The following is a 22,810-nucleotide window of genomic DNA, read 5'->3' as shown; positions in this document are numbered from 1 at the left end:
TGCACCCTGCCCACCCTCATGGTCCCCAAGCCTCCTCACACCTCCCCTTCCCAGCAGCTCTGGGAGGTAAGTAGCATTATGATCCCCATTTGACAGATCAGAGAGGGATAGTGACTTGCTTGAGAATACACAGCTACTAAGTGCCAGGGCTGAGATTTGAACCTCAACCTGTTCACTATGAAAACAGCCTTCCAAGCTGCAGCCGGGGCTACTTCCCCACCATGTGACCTTGGGCAAGAGATCTTGCCCATCTAACTCTCACTGCGACGACACCAGCAAACACTTACAGGGCTTGTTCTCTGCCAGGTGCAGTTCTAAGTTCCTTACACATATCTGCTCCTTAATCCTCACAAGAACCCTATGAGGTGGGTTTCACTTTTTGTTTTCTTTCATTTTTTAATTTTGATAAAATTATACATAACATTTACCATCTTAACTGTTGGTGAGTGTACAGTTTAGAAGCATTAAGTATACCCATAATGTAGCTCCCTTAGCCCTGCCACACCTCTGCAAATACAGTCATGTGTCACTTAACAATGGGAATACATTGTGAGAAATGTGTTGCTTAACATTGTCAGCATCCAGCTTCAGAACTTTTTTCATTTCGCAAAACTGCAACTCCACCCACTAAACAACTCCTCATCCCACTACTCACAACCCCTGGCAACCATCATTTTACTTTCTGTCTCTATAAATTTGACTACTCTAGGGAACTCATATAAGCAAGATCATACAGTATTGTATATTTGTGACTGGCTTATTTCACTTGACATAATATCCTCAAGGTTCATCCATGTTGAAACACGTGCCAGAATTTCCTTCCTTTTAAAGGTTGAATTACATTCCATTGTATGTATAGACCACATTTTGCTTACCAATTCATTTATCAATGAACACTTGGCTTGCTTCCACCTTTTGGCTACTGTAAATAGTGCTGCTGTGAACAGGAGTGTACCAATATCTCTTTGAGAGCCTGCTTTTCATTCTTACGTAGCTACTCAGAAGCAGAATTGCTGGATCATATGGTAATTCTATGTTTAAATTTTTGAGGAACTAGGGCAGATTCTAATTTTATTTCCATTTTGTAAATGAGGGCACTGAGACTCAGAGAGGTTAAGTCTCTTTTCTGAAGTTGCACAGCTGGTATATAGTAGAGTCAGGATTTGAACCCAGGCTGTCTGTGTCCATATAAAATGGACTAACAATACACACTTTAGAGGGGTGTCATGAGGATTGGATGTGAGCCTACAAGGAGGGTCTGGCTCACAGGAGATGCTAAATTTGTGAGGCTATGGCTGTTGTGGGGAGACCAAGGCCCACAAAAGACAAACCAAGTTCCCCACTCCTGGAGGAATGACCTTGTCAGCAGAGTGGTGGCCACGGCAGGCAGAGGGTGGGCTCTGGGTGTGGCTCCTGCTGGAGGGGGTGGCCAAAGGGACCACTCACCGTGGTGAAGGAATTGTACAGGTAGTAGATGGCCCAGGAGATGATGACGATGTAGTAGATATTCAGCCAGAATGAGAGCACAGCAGCCGCAAGGCCCACGCCTGGAAGCAGAACGCAGACACACATCTATTTAATACAGACTTAAAATGAACTGTCCTGGCATGTTCCACGACCTCTACAATCTTATTGATCTCAGAGACAGGCATTACTGAGGACACTGAGGCTAAGAGAGAGACAGTGACTTGCTGAAGGTCATGTACATCTGGCAAGCCAGGGTGCCAGGACTCATGTCTGGGGCCCAGTGCAGACTGGTGGCAGGCAGGGCTGGGGTCTCAGCTTGCTGGACGAGGTGGGGCCCAGGCCCTCGGTCAGTGAGCATGACTCACCATGTATCTACCTGGGTGCCTGTCAGGCGCTGAGCACGAGGCAAAGCAAGTCACACCCAGCTCTCTCAGGGGAAAGAAATGGGCTAACAGGACAGAGCAGGCTGATGTGCGGGAGGTTCTGAATTGGGCCTCTCCACCTCCAACTCCCTAGTTTCTGACCAGCACTGTCATCTGCCACCTGGCCCCTTGCAACAGCCTTCACTCGGCTCAGACATGCACCTGATGGACGGATATGTGATGTCAGCCCTGGTCTGGGTAGACAGCTCCCTCTCTCCAGAGGGGCAGGGGTGTGTGTGGGCAGGGGCACCACCACCCAGGACTCCACTCTGCAGACTTACCCTTGAACATAGGAGCCAGCTTCCACACCCCCAGCCCCCCGATGGAGGTGTACTGGCCCAGGGAACACTCGAGCAGGAAGAGTGGGACCCCCGCAAAGATGAGCGTCAGGAAGTAGGGGATCAGGAAGGCTCCTGCAGGGGAAAGAAGACAGAGCTCGCGGCCCCAAGACTTTCAAGACATGCCCTGGTCGAGGGAGTGCCATGGTTCTGGGTCCCCATCCAGGATTTCTGTATACCTGCCTCAAAAGTAGGACCCATAGCCAACCGCAGGCCCAAAGACAGCCTTACGTGAAATACATCCCATTTTTTGCAGGTGAATAGATGAACTTCTTGGTATCATTAACAGAGGACAATCGTCCTTCAGGAATCTTTTGATAAAGGGATAAGAAACAAGAAATGGGGCCTGGTGCTCCCTCTGGAGTCTTTAGGGGGGCTTTTCTCCTACAGTTGCCCCAGAAAAGTGCCTAAGCAGGAACCTTTTTGCAGGGTCCAGACCCAGCCAGGAGGTCTCCAGGCCAGCACCTACCCCCACCATTTTTCCCGCAGAGATAGGGGAACCTCCAGACGTTGCCCAGGCCGATGGCATAGCCCACACAGGACATGAGGAAGTCGAAGCGGCCCTTCCACGTGTCCCGGTCGGGGAGGTCCGCTGCCTTCTTCTGCACCTTGACCACCAAGGTTTTGGGCTTGTCATTGGCCACAGGGGCCTCGCTGACCTCGGTGGAGATCTGCCCATCAGCCACCTTGCTGCCATTGGTCGCCATGTCTCGGAATTTGGACGCAGGGGTCCTGGCAGATGGACGTGCGATGTCAGCCCCGGTCCACGTGGACAGCAGTTTTGCGGCTCAAGGGCACCCTAGGAGGACAGGGGTAGGGTGACAGGCACAGAAAGAGAGTATGACCTTGGAGTTGCCTCACCCTAAAATGACAAAAACAAAATAACCCATAAACAAACTAGGGGCTTGAAAAGGCTCTCTGTAAGCCCTCTTCCTCTCACCCGCCCTTGCTCCTGGAGGAAGGAAGGTGACTTTTGTTTCCCAAGACACAGCGATGTTTCCTGGCCTAGCTTCAACTCCGGCCATCTGTGTCCAACCCTCTGTTGTATGTCCTGCTCAGAGGAGAAATCTGAGGCCACCAAACTTCCAACAGGAAATATTAAGTATTTAATCATAAAATCTTTAACTTTGCCTTCAAGGATGCAATTGGGAGCCTTGTCCCACTCTGCAGCCATACTAGCCATGGCCAGGGCGAGCAAGAAAGAAGTTCAACCTGTGGTTGAATGGGGAAAAAGGTGTCCCCACTATGGAGGGTCCCAGTGAAGACGACAGAGCCTAGGAGTTACAACCTCTGATTCCAGTCCACTTTACCACTTTTGAGCTGTGTGACTTTAAGTACACTCAACCTCTGTGCGCCCCTGTCTTTTAAAATGAGGATAATACTGGTACATCTCTCATTGGGTTGCAGGAAGCCCTGAGTCTATACTTTTAACAAACTCTGCTAAAGGAGATTCTTACACTGGCAGCCCAGCCCTGGCCCTCAGCTAAGGACCACTGGTTTAGATGACCTCTTTCAGCCTTCAGTCACCGCAAGATATTCTACTGACATCCTGAAGCCTTCTTACCTTTTTATTTCCAGGGGCAGCATGGGGTACAGTACAGTGGAGGAAACTGGGCTGAGACCAGTCCTGAGTTCAAATCTCCAGTCTGCCTTCTACCAGCTGAGTACTACTGCTCAGTACTACTACTCAATACTATTAAGTACTGCTCTTGTTTGTGCTCAGTTTCCTCATGTATAAAATGGGAGCAGTCCCCTCTGGCTTGTAGAGTTGCATCAAAACTCAGCTGTAATCGCTGCAAGAGTGCTTTTCGTCAGCCTGGTTAAGAGGGAGAACTCCACTCATGGATGTTGTTACTGCGGCTGTTGATGTTACCTGATGGTCGTCGGGGGTGGGTCAGCTCCAGAAGGGCTTCTTCTGCCACTCTGGGTGAGAGCCTGCAAAGCAGAGAAGGGAAGGAGAGGAGGGATGGCGAAGCAGCGGTGGGGCGGGCAGGCAGCTCCTACAGAGGGCAGCGGGGGTGCAGGAAGCCTGCCAGGTCGTCCGAGCTGTGCATGTGTCCCGCAGAGCATCCCCAGCCAGGGTGGCCGCAGCGAGTCCATGCAGCATGGCACTGGCCCTCGGGGTGCTGGGAACATGCAGGAGTGGGGCCTGCTGCCCTCGGGACAGCTGTAGGGGTGGGATGAGGGCAGTGTGGAGAAGACATTCCATAATTTTGTCAGAGGAAAAGAGAAACCAACAGAGGGGCTGCTGAGACTTTTCTCCATCCTCCATCCAACTCATGGAAATGTTACCAAAAGGCCACGTAAGAACACGAGAAAGAGCACCTTGTTTTGGGGTGAGAAAGGCAGGTTTCCAGAGAGTTTATTTCGAATTATCCAATATTTGCCCCCCCAAATTTATTTTTAAAAAGGATATATCCAAAGATGATTACAATGCTTAGTTTACGAGTGACTTTTGTTTTCTTCTTTGTGCTTTTTTTATTTCTATAACGTTCTACAAAAGTGATTTAAATTAATAATATAACACAAAATAAACTTATGGAACCCTCAGAACAGCCAGAACATGTGAAGCACCAGTCTACGGACCCTAAGAGGTGGGAGTTGCGCCAAAGCAAGGTGCGGCGTGGCCCTGGCCTTCCCCCCATGACCTCCTCCCCGCAGCTTTGCCCGGTGGGGGCCCAGTCTGCTGTGCACTTGCCCTCCAGCCCTTCACATGCAGTCCCCATTACCAAACACCATCATCTCCTCCCAGAGTTCACGGAGAACCAGGCCATCGTCAGATCATCCAAACTTTCCTGCCACCCCTGGTCCTCGTTCTCAGGGATGGCCTGCTCACTTTGAGCTCCTTCATGGCACATAGGCTGGTCTTGGATGCCCATCTAGATCCTGGCCTGGGCATGGCAATGTCAGAGAGAGCTCTGGACTCAGTAGGGTGCCTGCCTCCCCTCCTCGAGAATGGCAGGAAGTAGGAAGCGGCCGATTCTGTGGTCTAACAGGGAGTCTTGGGATATGCAGGAGAGAGCAGCCTCAGCCATTAACTGTCCTAACAGTGATGGCCTTGACTGTCCCATGATCTACCCTTATGGGCTCCAGCTGCCATATCTGTTCAAAATGATCCAATCACCTTGGATCAAGACTGACCACTTGACCCAGGCTAGCCAATCAAATTCCTTTCCTGGAAATTTGGCATGGGACCCAGGAAGAGGGGCAGTTTTGCCAGTGACTTGGGGACTCTGGGGCAGCCATCCTCTGCCCATCTTGTACTCAGAGTGAGAGTTGGTCTGCTGAGGAAGGAGAAAACTAGAGATCAAAAGATGGAGTGTCTTGAAGCTCCTAGTTTGCAATTCCAGGCTTTCTTCAGGCTGGTACTTGGATTTTACAAAACATTCCCATAGTCATGAAATAGATGTTTTGCTTACATTGGCTTGGGGGTTCCTGTTGCAATCTTAAATCTCTGCACCATCCCTCTGGTTCACCAGGAAGTTCAGTCCATGAGTTCTTCTCCATGACTATATTGAGCACCTCCTCATGCCAAGCCCTGAGCAATCAGAGATGGGGGCTGCTCTGAAGACCTCACCATAAAGAAGACATACATGTGATTTCCAATTTCTGGAATATGGGGATATGTATTCAGATTCAGCTAAATGCCTATAACTTTCCTAGGAAGAGCCACATGACTATATTTGGAGTTTTCCTTTTAGAAGATGTGGCACATATGAAGATAAACAAAGTAAAGCCACGAATTGATACAACTCAAACTTCTTTGAGGATTTAGGACTGAGAAGGCTCTTTGACTTATACAGCAGCAAAGCCACCCTAGTGCTAAGTCAGACAGACCTCGGCTCCCTCCAACACCTACTAATGCTGGGTGAGTTACTTCACCTCTCTGACCCTCATCTATAACATGGGAGGATAATAATACCTCCTTCAGAGGGTTATGGTGATGATTAAATGAGATCATGTGTGTTAAGCATGTACAACTATGCCTGGCACATAGTTAGGACTTAGGAAATCTCAGTCATTGTTATCACTGCAATTGCCACCATCTGAGTATTGATCCATTGTTCTTAATCTGGCATTCACAACTTCCCAGAAGGCTACAACAACAACAACAACAACAATACCAACTAACGTTTATTAAGGGTTTACTATTCAGGTCTTTCCGTGTCTTCAGCATTTTAAAAACTCCAATGGAAATCATCCTTTTAGTCCCCCTGGGGAATACCAGCTAACAGATGTCAAGTCTCTTGGCGTTGGGCTCTCTTTGTACCAAAGCAAAGAGGTCTAGCTCAGCACCTTGGGCCAGTCAGAAGCTGGGAGTGGTACACGTGTTTGTTAATACAAAAATGATTATTCTGTAATAAAGTCTGGTAGTAAAAAAAATCCCAAACATCTAGTCCATGGGCGGAAATTGATAAAGAGCCTCCTGCTAGTGAACGCGCCTGGGACCCAACGCTTAAATGGAGTGGTCCCAAGAAGCATGCCTCACCCACACACCTGGGGAACAGTGCTTCGGCAATTTTAATTCCTGGCACTTCCCTCTCCTATGAAAAATAACATGCAGAAAGCACAGGTGTGTGAGAGCTCACGGCAGGGTAACTTGGCTGTCTTTCTAGAACATTTCTCTGAAGCAGAACCAACCTTTTTGCAAGTTGTTACTTTTCCTTTCCTGAGACACACCCCTGTATTTTGTGGCTCTCTGGGATCATGTTGGAGGACAGCTCTGTGGGTCTGTAGTGGCAAGACCACATGTTTCTTCCACCTTGTCCTGAGTGCCAGTCTGTGATCAGCCTCCTTTACTGGCTGGTGGAGCAGGCAGAAGAAACACCTCTCACCTTCTCATGATCTGGGCATTTTTCCAAAGCCTTCTTCCAGCGTCTTCCCGTTCTTCTTCATCAGGTAACAACATTCTGGAGACCCAGAATGCGGCTCCACATTCCTTCAGGTGCATACTATACCATGATTAACTTAATTCCACCAAAGCCACGTTCACAGGGCACTACTAATGTGAGACCACTAGTGACGACAGGTCAGGTCCTCTGTACTCGCTCACTAACACATTCATTCTTCAAGTATGTACTGAGCACATGCTATGTGCTGAAATGACAATGCAGTCGTCTCTTCAAGCATTTTATATTCTGAACTACACCCTGGTCGCCAGAATCTGAATCAGTGAACTAACAGGTTCCAGCAGAAAGATTCATTTCTGTAAATACTTAGTGAGGCCTCCTATGTGCATGGAGCTGGGGTGAACACTCAGGGTGTGAGAATTTAGTGAGACAAGACACTTGCCCTTGTCAAGGTCATGGCCTAGAAGGAGAAATATTTCTGCCTATAGCTGATCATAATACCCTGTGATAGTGCTGCAAGAGGTGTAAGAACAAGACACAGTAGGCCTAGAAGAAACGTGTTAATACAGCCAGAGAACGGATCCTAGATGAGGGGTCACTTGAGCAGGGCTTTGAAGGTTGAATAAGTGTTCATCAGGTTTAAAAAGAGAGAAAAGGTGTTCCAAGTGGAGGGAAACACGTGTACTAAAGTACAAAGTATGAAGCTAGGAAGGTCAGTATGTGAAGGGTCTTGGACACTGGGCTAAGGAACTTAGGGACTAGCTGCAGGGATGGGGCAGGGCTGATAATGGGATCAGATTAGTAAACCAGAAGATGACTCCCTTATGGGGCCTCTGGGAAGGATGGAGTTGGTGAAAGACACTCCAGCAGGAAGATGGAGAAAGGTTCCTAGGATATCCCATCCTTCCTCAGTGTATGCTCTATGACCAAGTGTTAAAGCCATTGATAAAAATGGGGCCAAACCAAGCACAAAGAATTCCTCTGCCAATCTCTGAATGACAAGATGCTTTGTTAGGGAAAGAAAACATGTACAGTTTGGAAGCCCTACATCAGAAGTGGCAAAATGGGTCAAAACTGGCCCTTGGGCTTATTTGGCCTGAGAAAAAAAAATTCAGTCTGAATTAGGAGCCAGAAATGGGACTTTCTGGGATACAGTATTTCAAAGAGGGAGCAGCAAGTGCAAAAGCCCTGAGGCAGGAATGAGCCTGGCACCTTTGAAAGACACCAAGGTGGCCAAAGTGGCTGGAGTCCAGTGTGAGAGGAAACGGATTCAGGAGGAGGTGTTGGGCAGGGGCCAGGTCACACAGGTGTCAGAGGCCACAGCAAGAATTCAGGTTTCATTCTAAGTGGGATGGGAGGAAGTGGGGGGTTGCAGTGGTGGCGGAAGAGTCTCCCTCTGGCTGCCCAGAAGAGGCTGCATAGGGGCAAGGGGGAGGCAGGGAGACATGATCAGAGGCTGCCTGTCCAGAGAGATGACAGCGGCTTGCATAGGGGTCGCTGGATCGGCAGAAGTTGGGGAAGTGGCACTGGCACCCACGATCTATTCTGGAGGTGGGGCCCTTGGGCCGTGGGCCTTGCTGGGTGATTGGCTATGAGCAGCCCAGCCCTGGACCAGATGGCAGGCAAGGGGGAGGGGAGTGTGTGGAAGCCGCCTTGGACAATCTCCCTCTGTCCCACTGCATCAGAGGGACAGGCGGCTGCGTGGAGTGGGGACCTAGGCAGAGACCAAGAGGTCAGGGCTGGAGTCTCAGGGCTGCCATTGTCCCAGGCCATGGCCCTACCATGGAGTGAGTGGGGAGCCCTGAAAAGCCAGGGAAGTGAGGAGGGGGAGCAGTGGGTCTAGAAGTAGGGCCTGCTCTTCCCCTCCCCCCACCCCACCCCACTCCCTCCATGAGGCTGTGCCTGCTTTGCTTTGCTCTCGTTCTGTAATTACAGAAATTACAGAGGCTCGCTTCGACTGCAATCACTCTAGTTTGCCTTTCTTTCTTTTTGAAACTCCGTGGTTCAAGAAAGAAATTAATATTGAGTTTGGCTTCATTCCAAGGGGAAACATAATACAGTTTATTCTCTGCCTTTGGGAAAAGTGCTAGGCTCAATCCATTGGACAAGGCTTTATTGAGCATCTGTTGTGTACCCAGACTCATGCCAGCTCCTATCGAAGGAGAAGAGCTAGCATTTATTGAGCGCCTATTGTGTGCCAGGCATTTTGCAGGCACTATGTCATCCAGGAGTCATTCCATCTATGTAAGCCAGGGCTACTTCACCCATTTGACAGATAAGGAAACAGCCTTGCCAGCCTGGGGTCTCAAATTGCCCAGTGGTTTCAGGGCCTTGCTTCTCAAAGTGCGGTTCTTCAAGAGACAGCATCAGCATCACCTGAGAGCCTGTGAGAAATGCAGAATCTTGGGCCCCACTCAAGACCTATGGAATGAGAAGCTGATTTTTAACTAGGTCCCATGATTTAGGCATATACGACAGCTTCAGAAGTTGTTAAGTTAGGGATGACCCAGATTATTTCATGGGACTTCGTTCAAATCTCTGTGCAATAAGGCTAGATATCTGGCTTGCTTGAGTCCCGATTTTCTCATCTGTAAATGTGGATTTCACAGAATTGCTCTGAGAATTGCATGATAATGCATGGAAAGAGGCCAGCCAAGGGCCTGGCACACAGGAAGTGTCAATAAATAGCAGCTTAGGCTGCCACTCAAAGAGATGAATGGCCGCAAAAGTGCTTTGTAATTGAAAAATGTTATACAAATGTGAAGACCAATTAATAGTGGATGATCAGGTACAGAAGGTTAGAGGGAGGTTGGAATTGTGCAGGACAGCCAGTGCTGTGGGCAGCGCTTGCCACGCACTGTCCGGAGATCAGGGAAAGCTCCCTGGAGAATGTGCCCTGATGGAAAGGGAGCCGCCAGAGAGGGTCTCCAAGGCCCAGCATTTTAACAAGACCTCAGAGGCCAGCCAGGCCTGTGGTGGGATGCAAGCTACAGGAGAAATGAGCTGGTTGGGACAGCTTGGGGCCTAAATGGGAGGCCTCCATTCTTGGATCCTCAGCCCCATGCATAGTGGTGCTTAGGGCCAAGACACAACTGGCCTCCTTCCTGGTCCAGATTTGCTCCATGCCAAACCGGTGCACCTGGTCTACCATGGCATTCTATAGATGAAGAAAAAAACCCACCGAGGACTGGTGGTTGGCCCAAGGTCACACAGGATGAGAGTGGCCTGAACCTTACAGACTCCCAGCTCCCAGCCAGCCGCATACTCTTACTCAAGAGATGAAGGAAAGCAGTTTCATGCCTTGGTATAAATCCCTCAGTTGCCTCAACGTACCTGAGAGGGAATTTGCAGAAGCCGGTGTCTTTGTCAGTAGCATTTATTGCATGCCTACTCTTTACAACATCCCACTGTGACTTTCAAGTAAACTACTTATTTTCTCAAAGTTTTTGTTTTGGCCGGGTGCAGTGGCTCGCACCTGTAGTCCTAGCACTTTGGGAGGCCAAGGCGGGTAGATCATGAGGTCAGGAGATTGAGACCATCCTGGCTAACACGGTGAAACCCCGTCTCTACTAAAAAATACAAAAAATTAGCCAGGCGTGGTGGCGGGCGCCTGTAGTCCCAGCTACTCAGGAGGCTGAGGCAGGAGAATGGCATGAACCTGGGAGGCGGAGCTTGCAGTGAGCTGAGATTGTGCCACTGCACTCCAGCCTGGGCGACAGAGCGAGACTTCGTCTCAAAAAAAAAAAAATGTTTTTGTTTCTTCGTCAATAAAGGAGGTCAATAGTGACCACTTCCCACTCTGTGATGACTGGATTTGAATTTTCTAGCACCGTGCTCAGTTCAGGAAGTGCTAAATACATTGAAGCTAAAATGATCGTTTGTCCCATTTTGCAGATGATGGCACTAAGGCCCAGAGAGGTCAAATGACCTGCCCAAAGTCACACAAGACTTGACCCAGGCCCTCTGACTTACAGTCTGGTGCTATTTGCTTGTCTAGGAAGCGCCTCCCAGGCACTGGCCTGTGTGAAATTCCCTGAAGCCATTAGACCTATTGGGCCTCATGACCTGACCTGCCCAAGCATGCCTGCTGGATGCCAGAGGGAAAGAAACGTGACTGCATGGAGATGAGCTTGCCTAGCCTCACTGTCCTAGGACAGATGATTAAATGGAGGCTCTAGCCCTTCCCCTCTGCTCTCAACCTCTGAGAGCCTAGAAGTCAGGTTTTCTAGGACACCTCTGAAACCACAATGTGGAAGAAGGCCAGAAGGCATCCCCACCCCGACAACCCAGGCGAGAACAAATTCAACTTTGCAACTACTGGAATATGACAGACCCATTCAATGGTGAAACAGATTCCAGGAGTATGGTTCTCCTGCTTCTGCAGCCGCCTGCAGAAAAGAAAAGTTCCCCAACTTTTCATTAACAAGGGGTGAAAGAAAAAGAAGAGCTCAGTACAGGAAGGAAGTGAGCTGGACACACTTACTAATGTGCCAGGGGCCACTCTAAATGCTTTTTGTCTATTAAATTGCTTTTAGCCCCCATTTTATTGACGGGTAAACTGAGATACAGAGAAGTTAAAGTGACTTGCCAAAGGTCTCCCAGTTAGGAGCTAGGGGCTCCAAGCCTTGACCCAGGCAGCTGGGCTCCTGTGTCCAAGCTCTTAGCCACTCTGCTGTCTCTAATGGGGTACCTGTGGAACCCCCCAAGCCCTCCATTTGGGGTGTGCAAGTATGGCCTATCCCCAGCAGCCACCTCCCTCCAGGACAAACCTCCACAAGGACAAGGCCTGCTGTTCTTTTTAAGAAACTCAAGAGAGGCTGCCAGCATAAAAGCCTCTGAGTTCTGGCTCCAAAATGGCTCCTATGGTTGTGCTGGACAAACCCTACAGGTATCCAGGGAGTCTCTGGGAGGTCACGTGGGATTCTGACTGAGCTGTGGGGCTGAAGGTTCTAATCAGAGTCCCCAGGAGGCAGCCAGCCTCTAGGGGCAGCACTGCCCTCTTGGAGACCTCAGCTGTCTTCTAATTGCAGATATGGCCTGTGCCTTGCAGCTGCCGTGAGGAGCTGACCTGAGGAGGAAGGGCTTGACACCCTGAAGTCCAGTAGACACAGGTTTGAAATCTCACCCTAAACTTACTCGCTGTGTGACCTTACGCCAGTCCCTTCCCCTCTCTGTGCCTCAGCTTTCTTCTGTGCGCAAGCAGGAGAGTCAAACTCCGATTTCCAGCTCCACCTCACTCTGATCCAATCCTGCTTGTCTCGCTCACACCATCAGTGGTTTACTAACATCTGTTCCAGCCCCTAATTATCTGTAGTGCCCAACTGAGCACCTCATTTTGTCAAGGCAATTTTCAATCCGATCCGCATCTACTGTGCACCTCCAGGGAGATGGGCCTCATGCTGGGCGCTGAGGGACAAAGATGCAAGTTGGAGTCTGAGTCCTGCTGCCACTAAGCTCTTGGGACAGCTGGGAGATGGGCCATGGACAATCCACATCCACGGTGTAAGTTCTTCCACAGCACACAGAGAAGGAGAGGTGGCGCCCTGCCCTGGGGTCTGGGTTCAGGCAGGCAACTGGGAGGGGTAGCATTGGGTTTGGTGGAAAATGGAGCAGAAGTGGGGATATTTTAAAAATAATCACAGCTAGAGGAGCAGGACCGGACTCCTTGCTCTTAACTGCAACCCTAACTGCTCCTGGTCCATTCCAGGCAGACAGAACCAAGCCAAAATACAGAACATATTTGGAGACAGTGAGGAGGCTGGCTTGGGGGCTAGAATCTGGGGTGATTTAGGGAAACGTGGCCAGGAAGCCGCCGGTAGTAGTAAAGAACTCTGATGCAGGAAAAGAGGGCACATTTTACTCTGTAATGAGAATGATGATCACACCGAAGGCTGAGGAAGTGCTTAATGTATTTACTGCATTTCTGTACTGCACACTGTACAGATGAGGAAGCCGAAGTTCAGACAGTCAAACAAATTCTCAGCTCCCAGACACTGCAGTTTGATTCCAAAGCCCATGTTCTTAACTATCCCTCTCCGCTGTGGGCATGGAGTGGTCACCAGGGCTGCCACCTGAGCCATGGAAGGTGGGGAGATTTGATGTGATGGTGACTTGGCAAGATCCCCCAGCAGCTGTGTGGAGAAGAAGAGAGGAGAGGGAGCACGGGTGGAGGTTGCTGTAACAGGGCTGGTGAAAGGATGAGAGACAGTGCCTGAGCCAGGACCACGGTGGGGGTGAGGAGGAAGGCCTGGTCACCCTATACAACGTGGCTTCTCTCCTGACTAATTACAGATTCTTCTGTCTTAGCTTCCCAGCTGCACTGTCACCTCTGCAAGAACAGGGCTCAGATCTTCCACCTGCTCTGCTTCCCTGACAGCAGGCAGCTTAAACAGTGCTAGATATGCGTGCGCTCTTCTGGGTTCTGCCCTCTATGGCAGCAGACATTGTTCTTACAAGGCCTCAGCACAGAAACATTTGCTTCGGAGAAGGTGGCAGGTCTACAGAGCAGTGGTGTGCTGGTAAGTTTTAACAACGGGCTCTTAGGAAAAAAAACAGAAGACTCAATTTGCAGCACCTGCTGATTTCTGTGGTGTAAACACTCCCACCGTGACCCGTGCAAAGTACTAATACGAGGTCATAGGATTGGGTGTGCGCCATCTGCGAGCAGGCTCCAGCACACCACTACGCCTTCAGCCTAGTTCTTCTTGTGGGGCCAGTGAGGCATGCTCTCAGGCAGAAACTGGCCTTGCTTCCTGAGTGGTTTAATGCTGGAAACCCTCTTGATTGCTTCCTGTAAGGAAAGCCCCGGAAGCCACCCCCTGGGCTGGCCCTGGAGCGCATGCTGGGGCCGGTGGGTGCCCGCAGAGATGCCTGCTGCAGGGCAAGGAATATATCACCCTGGGATCAGATATGGGAACTTGGAGGCATCCCCTGGGTGGATTTGAAAAAGCGGAGAGGGATGGAGAGAGAGGAGGGTGGGAAGGAGGGGGAAAGGAGAGAAAAGGGAGTGGAAGGAGAGGAGGAAAGAAACAGACAAGGAGGAGGCTGGGGTAAAGGAGCAGAGTGATGAGGAGGAAAACAGGAGGAAGAAAGGAGGCACACAGGAAGGGATCAGAAAGGGGAAAGAGGAAAAACAAGGGCAGAAGGAAAGAAGGATGGAAGAGAAAATAGATGTGCCATCCACTGCTTGTAAGCTGTCCAAGGCTCCACTGTGTCAGCTCACTGAACCCAAGGAGGGAGGGAGGTAGCCTACCTTTCAGCCAAGAGAAGCCTGTGGCGGAGGCCAAGGTCAAAAGTGGCGGAGGAGCTGGGATTTTTGAACCCAGGCTGCAGGGCCTCTTCCACTGACTTCCTTCAGTTGGTTCTGACTGTATTTGCTGGGGGCCCATTAGTCTCAACCTTCCATGCAGGGCAGCTGCCTCCCCACACCAGCTGGAGCACCCAACCCTTTGGTGGGTATGAGGGCAAGCCCCTGTGGAACAGGTCCGGGTGCCCTCCCTCTGCACCCTCACTACCTGTTCCAGGCTCCTTTCTTCCTCCTGCCTCTGATGGGTGTGGGACTTTCTGGAGGACTTCAGTTCCAGGGGATGCCTCTGTAAAAGCCCTGTGCTCAACCGGCCAGAAAGGATTAACTCAGACCAGGAAATAAGAGTGGCATGATGACCTTTTGCCATTCTTTTACATCACTCTTTGCCTTTTCAAACACACTTGTAAGAAGCCTGTGGGGTTAAAATAGCTGTTCATTTCTGTTCAAGATGTGCTTGGAAGGCTCCGACGGGCATTAAGATAAAGGCCCTTTAAGAACTCAGATTTGGGGAAAAGAAAACATAACACTGCAAGGGCTGCCTGAACTAAACGATGAACTAAATAAGTCACGTGCAGGAGCACAGCCCAAACGGAGAGCTGGCTTAGCGTCGCAGAAGGCACATCCAAGACAGTGGCTGCAGACAGCGCCACGGCTCTTTATCAAGCGTCCACACCTGGGACTGCATTCCTCTCTCTCTCAACAGCTCTGCAGGCTCTATCAGCCCCTTCTAGAAACAACCAGACTGAGCCCCAGAGAGAAATTGTCTGGATCAAGATCACACAAGGTCACAATAAGAACCACCAGGGATCTCAACATGGTGGTGGTTTTGGGCCGAATGGATCCCACAAATACGTTTGGTTGAGTGGTATCGGATTTGAATTTTAGAACTTGAACTTGCATGCTTTGGAGAAGGGCAGGGGTGATGTGTTTTCTAGTTTACTACAAGTTCCACCATTACTATCATCCTATCCCTGACCTCTTTACGCATTTCTGTGACCTGTCTGGCCCTCAATGGCCCCTGAATTTGCAATCCTTGTATACACGGTGCAATCTGAGTCACTCAGTAGAGCTCTTTCTCTAAGCAGTGGAAGATGGATGAGGGTTAGTATCCCCTTCACTAGGGGATACGTCAAACTCTTGGGGGTGGTGAAGTTTGAAAAAGCATGTTTGGTGTTATAATTTTATATTTAGGAAACAACAAATCCTATTGTTCTCTTAATAAAAGCTCAGTTGGATTTTAAAAACTGCAGGGAGACTCTGCTTTAGAATATTCTGCAAGAATGAGGGAGGCGTGTATTTTCAGAGTCAGTTAAGGGTCAGATTCCAGGGTCTAAAATATTTTCCCACAATATAAAGGCTAATTTTATTTTTAAAAGACTTGAATGCTCACGTTCACCAGTACATCTGTTCTTGACTCACTCACTTAGCTATGGAAAGGAAATTTATGGAAAGGAAAGGAATTTTATGGTATAAAGCCCCTTGTTTTTGTAAAGTGGAAACTCCTATGTAGCAAGAACAGTCTACCCATTTGGTAAAATCAGATTATTTATTTATTTATTTAATTTTTTTCTGAGACAGGGTCTTACTCTGTCACCCAGGCTGGAGTGCAGTGGCGTGATCTCGGCTCACTGTAACCTCTGCCTCTCAGGCTCAAGCCATCATCCCACCTCAGGCCCCCAGCTAGCTGGGACTACAGGCATGTGCCACCGTGTCTGGCTAAAAATCAGATTTTTATTGAACAAATTTTCTTTAAGTCCTATGAACAATAAGCAATGCCCTCTTCTGCCTGCCCCTATCAAGGCTCCTGACAAACTTCTGATCAGTCTATGATATCCCAAGCAGGAGCTCTTCATAAGCATGCTCATTGTTCGCGGGACTTAAAGAAAATTTGTCCTTCCCTAGGGGCAAGGACACCTCGTTTTGAGTTTCAGCTCCAGTTCAATGCTGTGTGACTGTAGGTTAGTCACCTACCCTCTCTGTCTAAAACAGAAGTGATAACACCTACTTCTAGGGCTGCTATGAGGATTAAATGGGAAAATATGTAGTTAGTACAGCATCTAGGACATAGTAAATGCTTGATATCTGGCAGATATTATAATAAACCACCTGATCAGGGCTTTCATTTATGTTTTTAGTTAGTGATGGGAAAAAGTTCTGGGTGGAAGGAAGGCCAGCATTATCTTTTTTTTTTTTTTGAGACGGAGTCTCGCTCTGTCGCCCAGGCTGGAGTGCAGTGGCGCAATCTCGGCTCACTGCAAGCTCCACCTCCCGGGTTCACGCCATTCTCCTGCCTCAGCATCCTGAATAGCTGAGACTACAGGTGCCCACCACCACACCTGGCTACGTTTTTTGTATTTTTAGTAGAGACGGGGTTTCACCGTGTTAGCCAGGATGGTCTCGATCTCCTGACCTCATGATCCACCCGCCTCCGCCTCTCAAAGTGCTAGGATTACAAGCGTGAGCCACTGCGCCCGGTCCAGTGTTATCTTAACCTATACGCAATCAATATAAAGGAATGGTGGGAATCACTGGGAGATGCTGATCAAATCAAATTCTTAGAGCAAATTGTTTATTGAACATGATTCCCAAAGTGGTATGTGTATGTATCCTGCAATTTGGCACACCCGTTAAAATCCTGGTTAAATGTCAACTGTCTTTATTTGTCCACTGAATCAGTCTCCCTGACCCCTCTCCTGCCTGCCTGGAATAGGGGTGTCAAGATCCAAGGTCCTCAGCTCATTGCCTCATAGCTTGGCATCCAGTCCCAGAAACAGCAGCGAACAAATGACCCTCTCTCTCAGGGGACCCAGAAACAGGTTGCTATCTCTGGGGGTGGATTTGCTCAAACAGGTTTGCGGAAACAAACAAAATGGTTGCTTGCATCTAAATCATCAGGATCCCAGCTCTCACCAGCGCTTTTGAAACAGCCAAATGCCTGAGTCCAGCACCCTCTTTCCGCTTCCAAAATGGAATGGGGTTGTCTGCCAGCCTGTATCTTTGCCAGCATGCAAATGATGCACTTTGGGGTTTCACAGGGTATTAACCCCATGTTCTCCAATCCCTGATTAGGAAGGTAAGTATACTGCACCAGCTGTGCTTCTAGAAGAGAAACTAGGTGTGTGGGTGAGAGTGTTTATTTTCCAAAAGCGTTTGCAGCATGGGGTCATTTAGATAGCTGGCATAGAGAAAATACAAATTCCCCCAGTGAGGTGTGCATAGAGGTTTTTAAGGACAGTACGTTTGCAGTGAGGTACACCATTCACACTCTTCAAATGCAAAATATTTATGTATATTTTTGGTGATGGAGCTGTTCATTTGTTCTAGTGATATTTACTAGCCTGGAATGAAGAACCCTGTTATGTATCATGCTTGTACTGTGTTAGCCAGTTTCACTCTTCCAACACCACAAATTACAAGCCGATACATGGTTGGGAGTGGACCCTTTTCCTAACCTCTCCCCGTTGGTTCATAACAACAGCTGTGGTGATTGAGCTATGGCCAGAATTGGGGCTTGATGCTTTATCTGCCTCATGATATGCAGTCTCACCACAATCCTATGAGGTAGGTGCTGGTATTATCCCCATTTTGCAGATGAGGGCACTGAGGTCCAGAGAGAAAGTGACTCGCCCAGGATTACACAGTTTAGGAAGTGGCAGGGAGAGATGTGACTTTGGCTCCAAAGCTGATGCTTTTAGCTACCCTGACGTTCTGTTTTCTCCTCCTCTTGGGCTGGAATTGTCATTCCTGGCCCATCAGGACCTCCACAAGCACTTAAGACTTTAGAAAGGTCTCTGTCAACCATCCCCTGCCCCTGCAAGGCAGCCTCCTTCCAGGCCCTCCCTATAGCCTAGGCCCTCGTGTTGGTTGGAGGTGTAATCCCAGCTCTGGCTCTTTCCTGGTTGTGACCTGGGGTGAGTCACTTCACCTCTCCTCACCTGACTCTGCACCTCCATGAAGTGCAGGGAAGTATCCCATTCTGACAAGGCTGTAGGAAGGTTGGAAGTAGAGGAGGCAAGTTGCCCCATCCCTACCAGTCCCGCACCTCCTTCTTGGGGAAGCTTGAGTTCTAGACACGGTCCCCTCCACTCTCCTCTTGTGCTCACTCTCACTCTAGCAGCTCCCGAATCAGCATTCAACACACATCACTCTGCCTTGTGCAACGCCATTATCTCCCGAGGACACAGGCTCCGTTGTCACGGCAACCAGAGTCCTTCCACCAACTCTATTTAATAATTTCTTAACGGAGGAGCTGGGCTGGCTTGGTGGAAGGGAAAGAGCACTGCGTTAGGGATTAGAAGCTCTAGGTCCTAGCATCTGCAAGACCTAGGACTCTTCCTCTCTAGGCCTCAGTTTACCCATCTATAACACAGGTGTGTCTGAAATGGGTGCATTTTGTAATGTTTTCTAGCCTACAAAGACCTGATAAATGGCTTTCCAGGTCCAGGAAGCTGGGAACAAGTGACCTGAGCTGCTGGAAATGAGTTGGGGGTTGGAGTGAGATTTGAGTGAGACCCATAGGAAGAACCAGATGCCGCCTTTGGTGGCTACACTCTCTGCTGAATTGCCTCCAGAATGTCACTCTTCAAATGTTTATGAGGTGTCTGTGATCCTCCAGATTCAGGGCCAGGGTTGGTTAGGAGATGGTTGTTTTGCCTGCAGCCATCATAGCCCTTATCTTCCCCATTTTGCAGATGTGCAAACTGAGGCTCAGAGACTGCAAAGGAGTTGCCTGTGGTGCCTTAGCAAGTGGAAAACCCAGCTCTTCATCCAAGTCATGCCTCGTTTCAGAACCTGGGGCTAAGCCGTGCAGGAAGGTCACGTTGCTTGTACTTGGAGAAGACAGCCTGACCTGGCCCAGTCCCCTGCCCACCAATCTTGCTCCGGCCACAATCTGTGTGGCCCCTGGTTCTCATTCAAAGAACCAGCAGATAATCAAAGTAATAAAGAGGTACCCACTCTGTGTTCTTGACTACGGGACCAGAGACTCCAAAAGACAGAGCATTCCTGCTCTTAAGGAATCTACAGTTTTCACTGCAAGCAGATCTTCAAAGGGCAGCAACAGCACCCGGTTTCTTTCTACAATCCAAAATAGGACCTGGCACACAGTAGGTGCTCAGAGTTTTATTCGGTCCAATTGTTTGTCCACATCTGCCCCTGAGGGTAACTAGTCTAGGCCCCCCAGGGGCCTTTAAGAAAATCTCCCAAAGCAGCCACTGATCCATGTCTCCAAGGAGCTGCTTTGGACCCTGAGCTGAAGAGGGGTCTATGACCAATGAGGGGACCCTTCCTTTGTGATTCCTGTCTAGCTCCAAGTTTGGGGAGGAGGCTGTTCTGCTCTGGCCCAGGCTGATGGCACCACTTTTAAGTACAGCCGTTGCCAGATCAGTGGCGCTATTTAACTCCTCCAGGGCTGGCGTTTTCATTTAATACCCGTGGAATAATTAACAGTGCTGCATCTGCTCTGTCATTAGTGGCATTCACTGCCATTTGGAGAAAGGGCTCTTATCTTCCTCAGTCATTAGTCTCGGGGAGGCTATTATGGGGGAAATGGAGGAGGAGAGGAGGAAGTGGGGCGTGCAACTTCCCTCCCCTTGCCTGGAGAACTGGCGCCTGGCGCAGGGAGCAGCCGATCGTCCTATCCAATGGTCCAAACCCCTTGGCTGTATGAACTGAGCATGCAAAGCCAAGAGAGGGGAAAGAACCTGCCCACAGTCCCCCACAGGCTTGAGGCCCAGCAGGAGGCAGCTCTCCCACTTCCTTCTCAGGTCTGCAAGCCCAGGCTTCGGAGCCCTGCAGCCTTGGATCTGATCCCCAACTCTGCCCCGTGTCAGTGGTATGACCTTGGGCAACTTCTTGAGCTCCCTGAGCCTCAGTTTCCTTATTGAGGATCCTGGGACAATGCTTGTGAAGTATTGGCTTAGTGCCTAGGTCACAGGCAGAGCTCAAGACTGACAGATGTACATATCAGATCATTCTGTGTCATTATGCTGAACCAACCTGCTAAAAATGCATATGTAATATATGAGTGCATTTAAATTCCACCTTTAAAAAAATACTCTTCAGTAAGATGACTTCTTCCCTTTCCCCAGGCCTACTTTCTATTTTTTTTAAAATCATAGGTGGGTCCTTGATCTTAAGCTCTGGAAACATCTGACTTGGGCAGGAAGGGGCTTAGTCAGCTCAGGCAGCAGTGAAGCCTGGATTGCAGGCTGGCAGCTCAGACAGTGCCCAGGAAGCTGGTGGTTTTTGCTTTTGGCCACTTCTATTTTGCATTGCTTTCACTTTTTCTCAGCCCTTGCATGGCACAGCCAGAAATGGCGAATACAGAGAAAAAGCCCCTGGCTCCCCCATAGTTATCTTGTCTCAGGTGCTTTTCAGAAGCAGCGTGAGGTTGGCATCACCAAGACCTGGGTCCAAACTTGGTCTGTGCACCCTGTGGCGAGTGACTCCACCACCCCTGGGCTCAGGGTCCCCTCTGGCAGAAGGGGAGAGTAGTACCTATCGTCCAGCATCAGCCTGAGCTCAGGGACCAGTGCCCAGCAGGCCCTCTGAATTCATTGTCAGGGTCAAACTGGACAAGTTCTCTCCCCACCATCCAGCCAGGGAACTGTCAAACCCTCAGGTCTCTTGCCTCCCCCGGCACCTCATAGGGAAGCTCCTAGAACTCGTGATATTTCACAGTCTCCAGCATGGCAACAGTCCAAAGGCAGAGGGGAGTGGGTCATGGCCAGGGTAAAGTGGTTTCCGTCCCATATCCCCACCCCATCCCTGCCCTCTTGTCTGGGCATGGCTCAGAAGCACATAGCCTGCTCCTCCAGTGGGTCTGAGCTGAAGCTCACATACAAACACTCCCCACAACCTTCCTGGCTATGAAGACCTTTAGATCCTTCTATGAAATCTCATGGGGGCCCCTGGTGTTCATTTCTCCCCCAATTCACTGAGAAAAAGCATTCTTGTGTGCAGGTAGGTGTTTGAGAGCAACCATCCCTTCCTCTCCCTCCAGGTCTGGTTACTGCTGGGAGCCCCCAGCCAAATGATCACTCTTTGGACCCAAACTCTGGGCATAACCAAGGAGATGTTAATCTCTGGCCAGAGCTCAGATAAGGTTAGAACAAGATGCCATGGCCCTTTTCTCCCAAACCTCACAGCCATACCTTCCCACACTCTCCTGTAAGTCTCGATCTTTGAGTACTCTGTGCTCTACCTCCTACCAGAACTGACCTCATCTGGACTACTTCTCAAGGGGCTACCTGGTGAACCTGGATTTCAGCCTAGTTAAGGTGATTTCCATCAGCTGGGAAACTAGGGGACAGAGATGAGGAGTCAGGGCTCACTGAGCCTCAGTTTCATCTTTTGGATGGGGATAATAATGGTACTAATAACAACAATAAAATTACCTTCAGTTGAAACTCCCAGGGCTGTCACAAGCTTCAACTGAGAAAACACTTTGAAAACTGAAATTCTACGTAAGTGTTAACATGTGCATGTGAGCACATGTGTGCAAAGGAGCCTCATTTGGGTCAAGGTCATTCTGATTTGGGCTTTATGAGAAAACTAGCTTAAAATAAAAGTCACTCTTTATTAGAGAGAGGATTCTTCTCCAGGATCTCAAGGACCATATTTTCTTCCCCTAGAATACTTCATATATGATCAAAAGAAAGAGCAGCTGCAAGAGCATTTTTAGCAAAGTATAACGTGTGGTTCTGATGACCGGGAGTATCGTGATCAGTGCTAAGTTGCAGCAAACCGCAACACTGATACCAAATGTCTTTGCTCATCTCCCTGTGGCTGCTGCTCTCTTCCTGCACAGAACCTCCTTATCAAACAACACATTCATGAAAGCAACCTGCTGTCGATGTTTCAGGGCATCTTTGACCTTGAATGTCCCTCTGGCCAGGGCTCAGTTATCTCAGGAGCTGGCGTGAGACACAGATCTTGCAGACACCAGGCCACCGACAGGTGGGCAGAGCTGCAGGTCACTGTCCAAGGCAGTCACTAACTCCTGCATCCCCAAGCCTGGCCTGTGTGCCAGGATCCCATCCAGCCCCAGTAGCCAGGGGACCCCTTTCACAGCCAACAGGGCCCCTGGCATCCTAAAGTGGCCCGTTCCACCTAGTTGTACATCCCCTGCTTTCAGAGCGCCACAGCCAATCTCTCTGCAAGACCTGGCCTCCTTGTAATTTCCAATTTGTGAGAAATGTAAAAATAGAAGGCCATTCGCTGCAGGCGGCTTGCATGGAATCAGATGCCACTTTTGTGTCACGTCAGATCACAGTAAACGCAGCTGATGGCTTTGTCAGGGCACTCTCAATAGCTTCCTGAGCAGTAAGATGGTGGGGACAAAATTGGGAGACACCCGAGAGTTAGGGAAAGGTGGCTGAGTGCACGACATCAGCACTAGCTGCAAATGAATTTAAAATCTAGGTC

The 22,810-nt window shown here is 49.4% G+C and overlaps 1 protein-coding gene and 1 long non-coding RNA gene across 4 annotated transcripts in view; one reads left to right on the top strand and one right to left on the bottom strand.

The window, feature by feature from the left end:
- Positions 1-22,810, bottom strand: part of SLC6A1 (solute carrier family 6 member 1) — a 43,547-nt gene that overhangs the window by 16,405 nt on the left and 4,332 nt on the right. Inside the window, exons 1-5 of one of the 3 annotated variants that reach the window (XM_033210675.1) lie at positions 5,647-5,767; positions 4,101-4,162; positions 2,697-3,026; positions 2,171-2,302; positions 1,447-1,547 (exon numbers count right to left, since the gene is read on the bottom strand). In XM_033210675.1, coding sequence (XP_033066566.1) covers positions 1,447-1,547; positions 2,171-2,302; positions 2,697-2,934 — 471 coding nt within the window. In that variant the 5' untranslated portion in view covers positions 2,935-3,026; positions 4,101-4,162; positions 5,647-5,767. The other 2 variants (XM_033210674.1, XM_033210676.1) reach the window with 2 other exon arrangements.
- LOC117083253 lies at positions 851-13,674 on the top strand. The gene is made up of 3 exons (XR_004437015.1): positions 851-1,025; positions 12,392-12,579; positions 13,384-13,674. It is a non-coding gene; the product is annotated as an uncharacterized LOC117083253 (long non-coding RNA).

This window comes from Trachypithecus francoisi, unplaced genomic scaffold (genome assembly GCF_009764315.1).
Source record: "Trachypithecus francoisi isolate TF-2019V2 unplaced genomic scaffold, Tfra_2.0 Lachesis_group0, whole genome shotgun sequence".
Taxonomy (NCBI): Eukaryota; Metazoa; Chordata; class Mammalia; order Primates; family Cercopithecidae; genus Trachypithecus; species Trachypithecus francoisi.
This window is presented reverse-complemented; position numbering and strand designations above follow the sequence as displayed.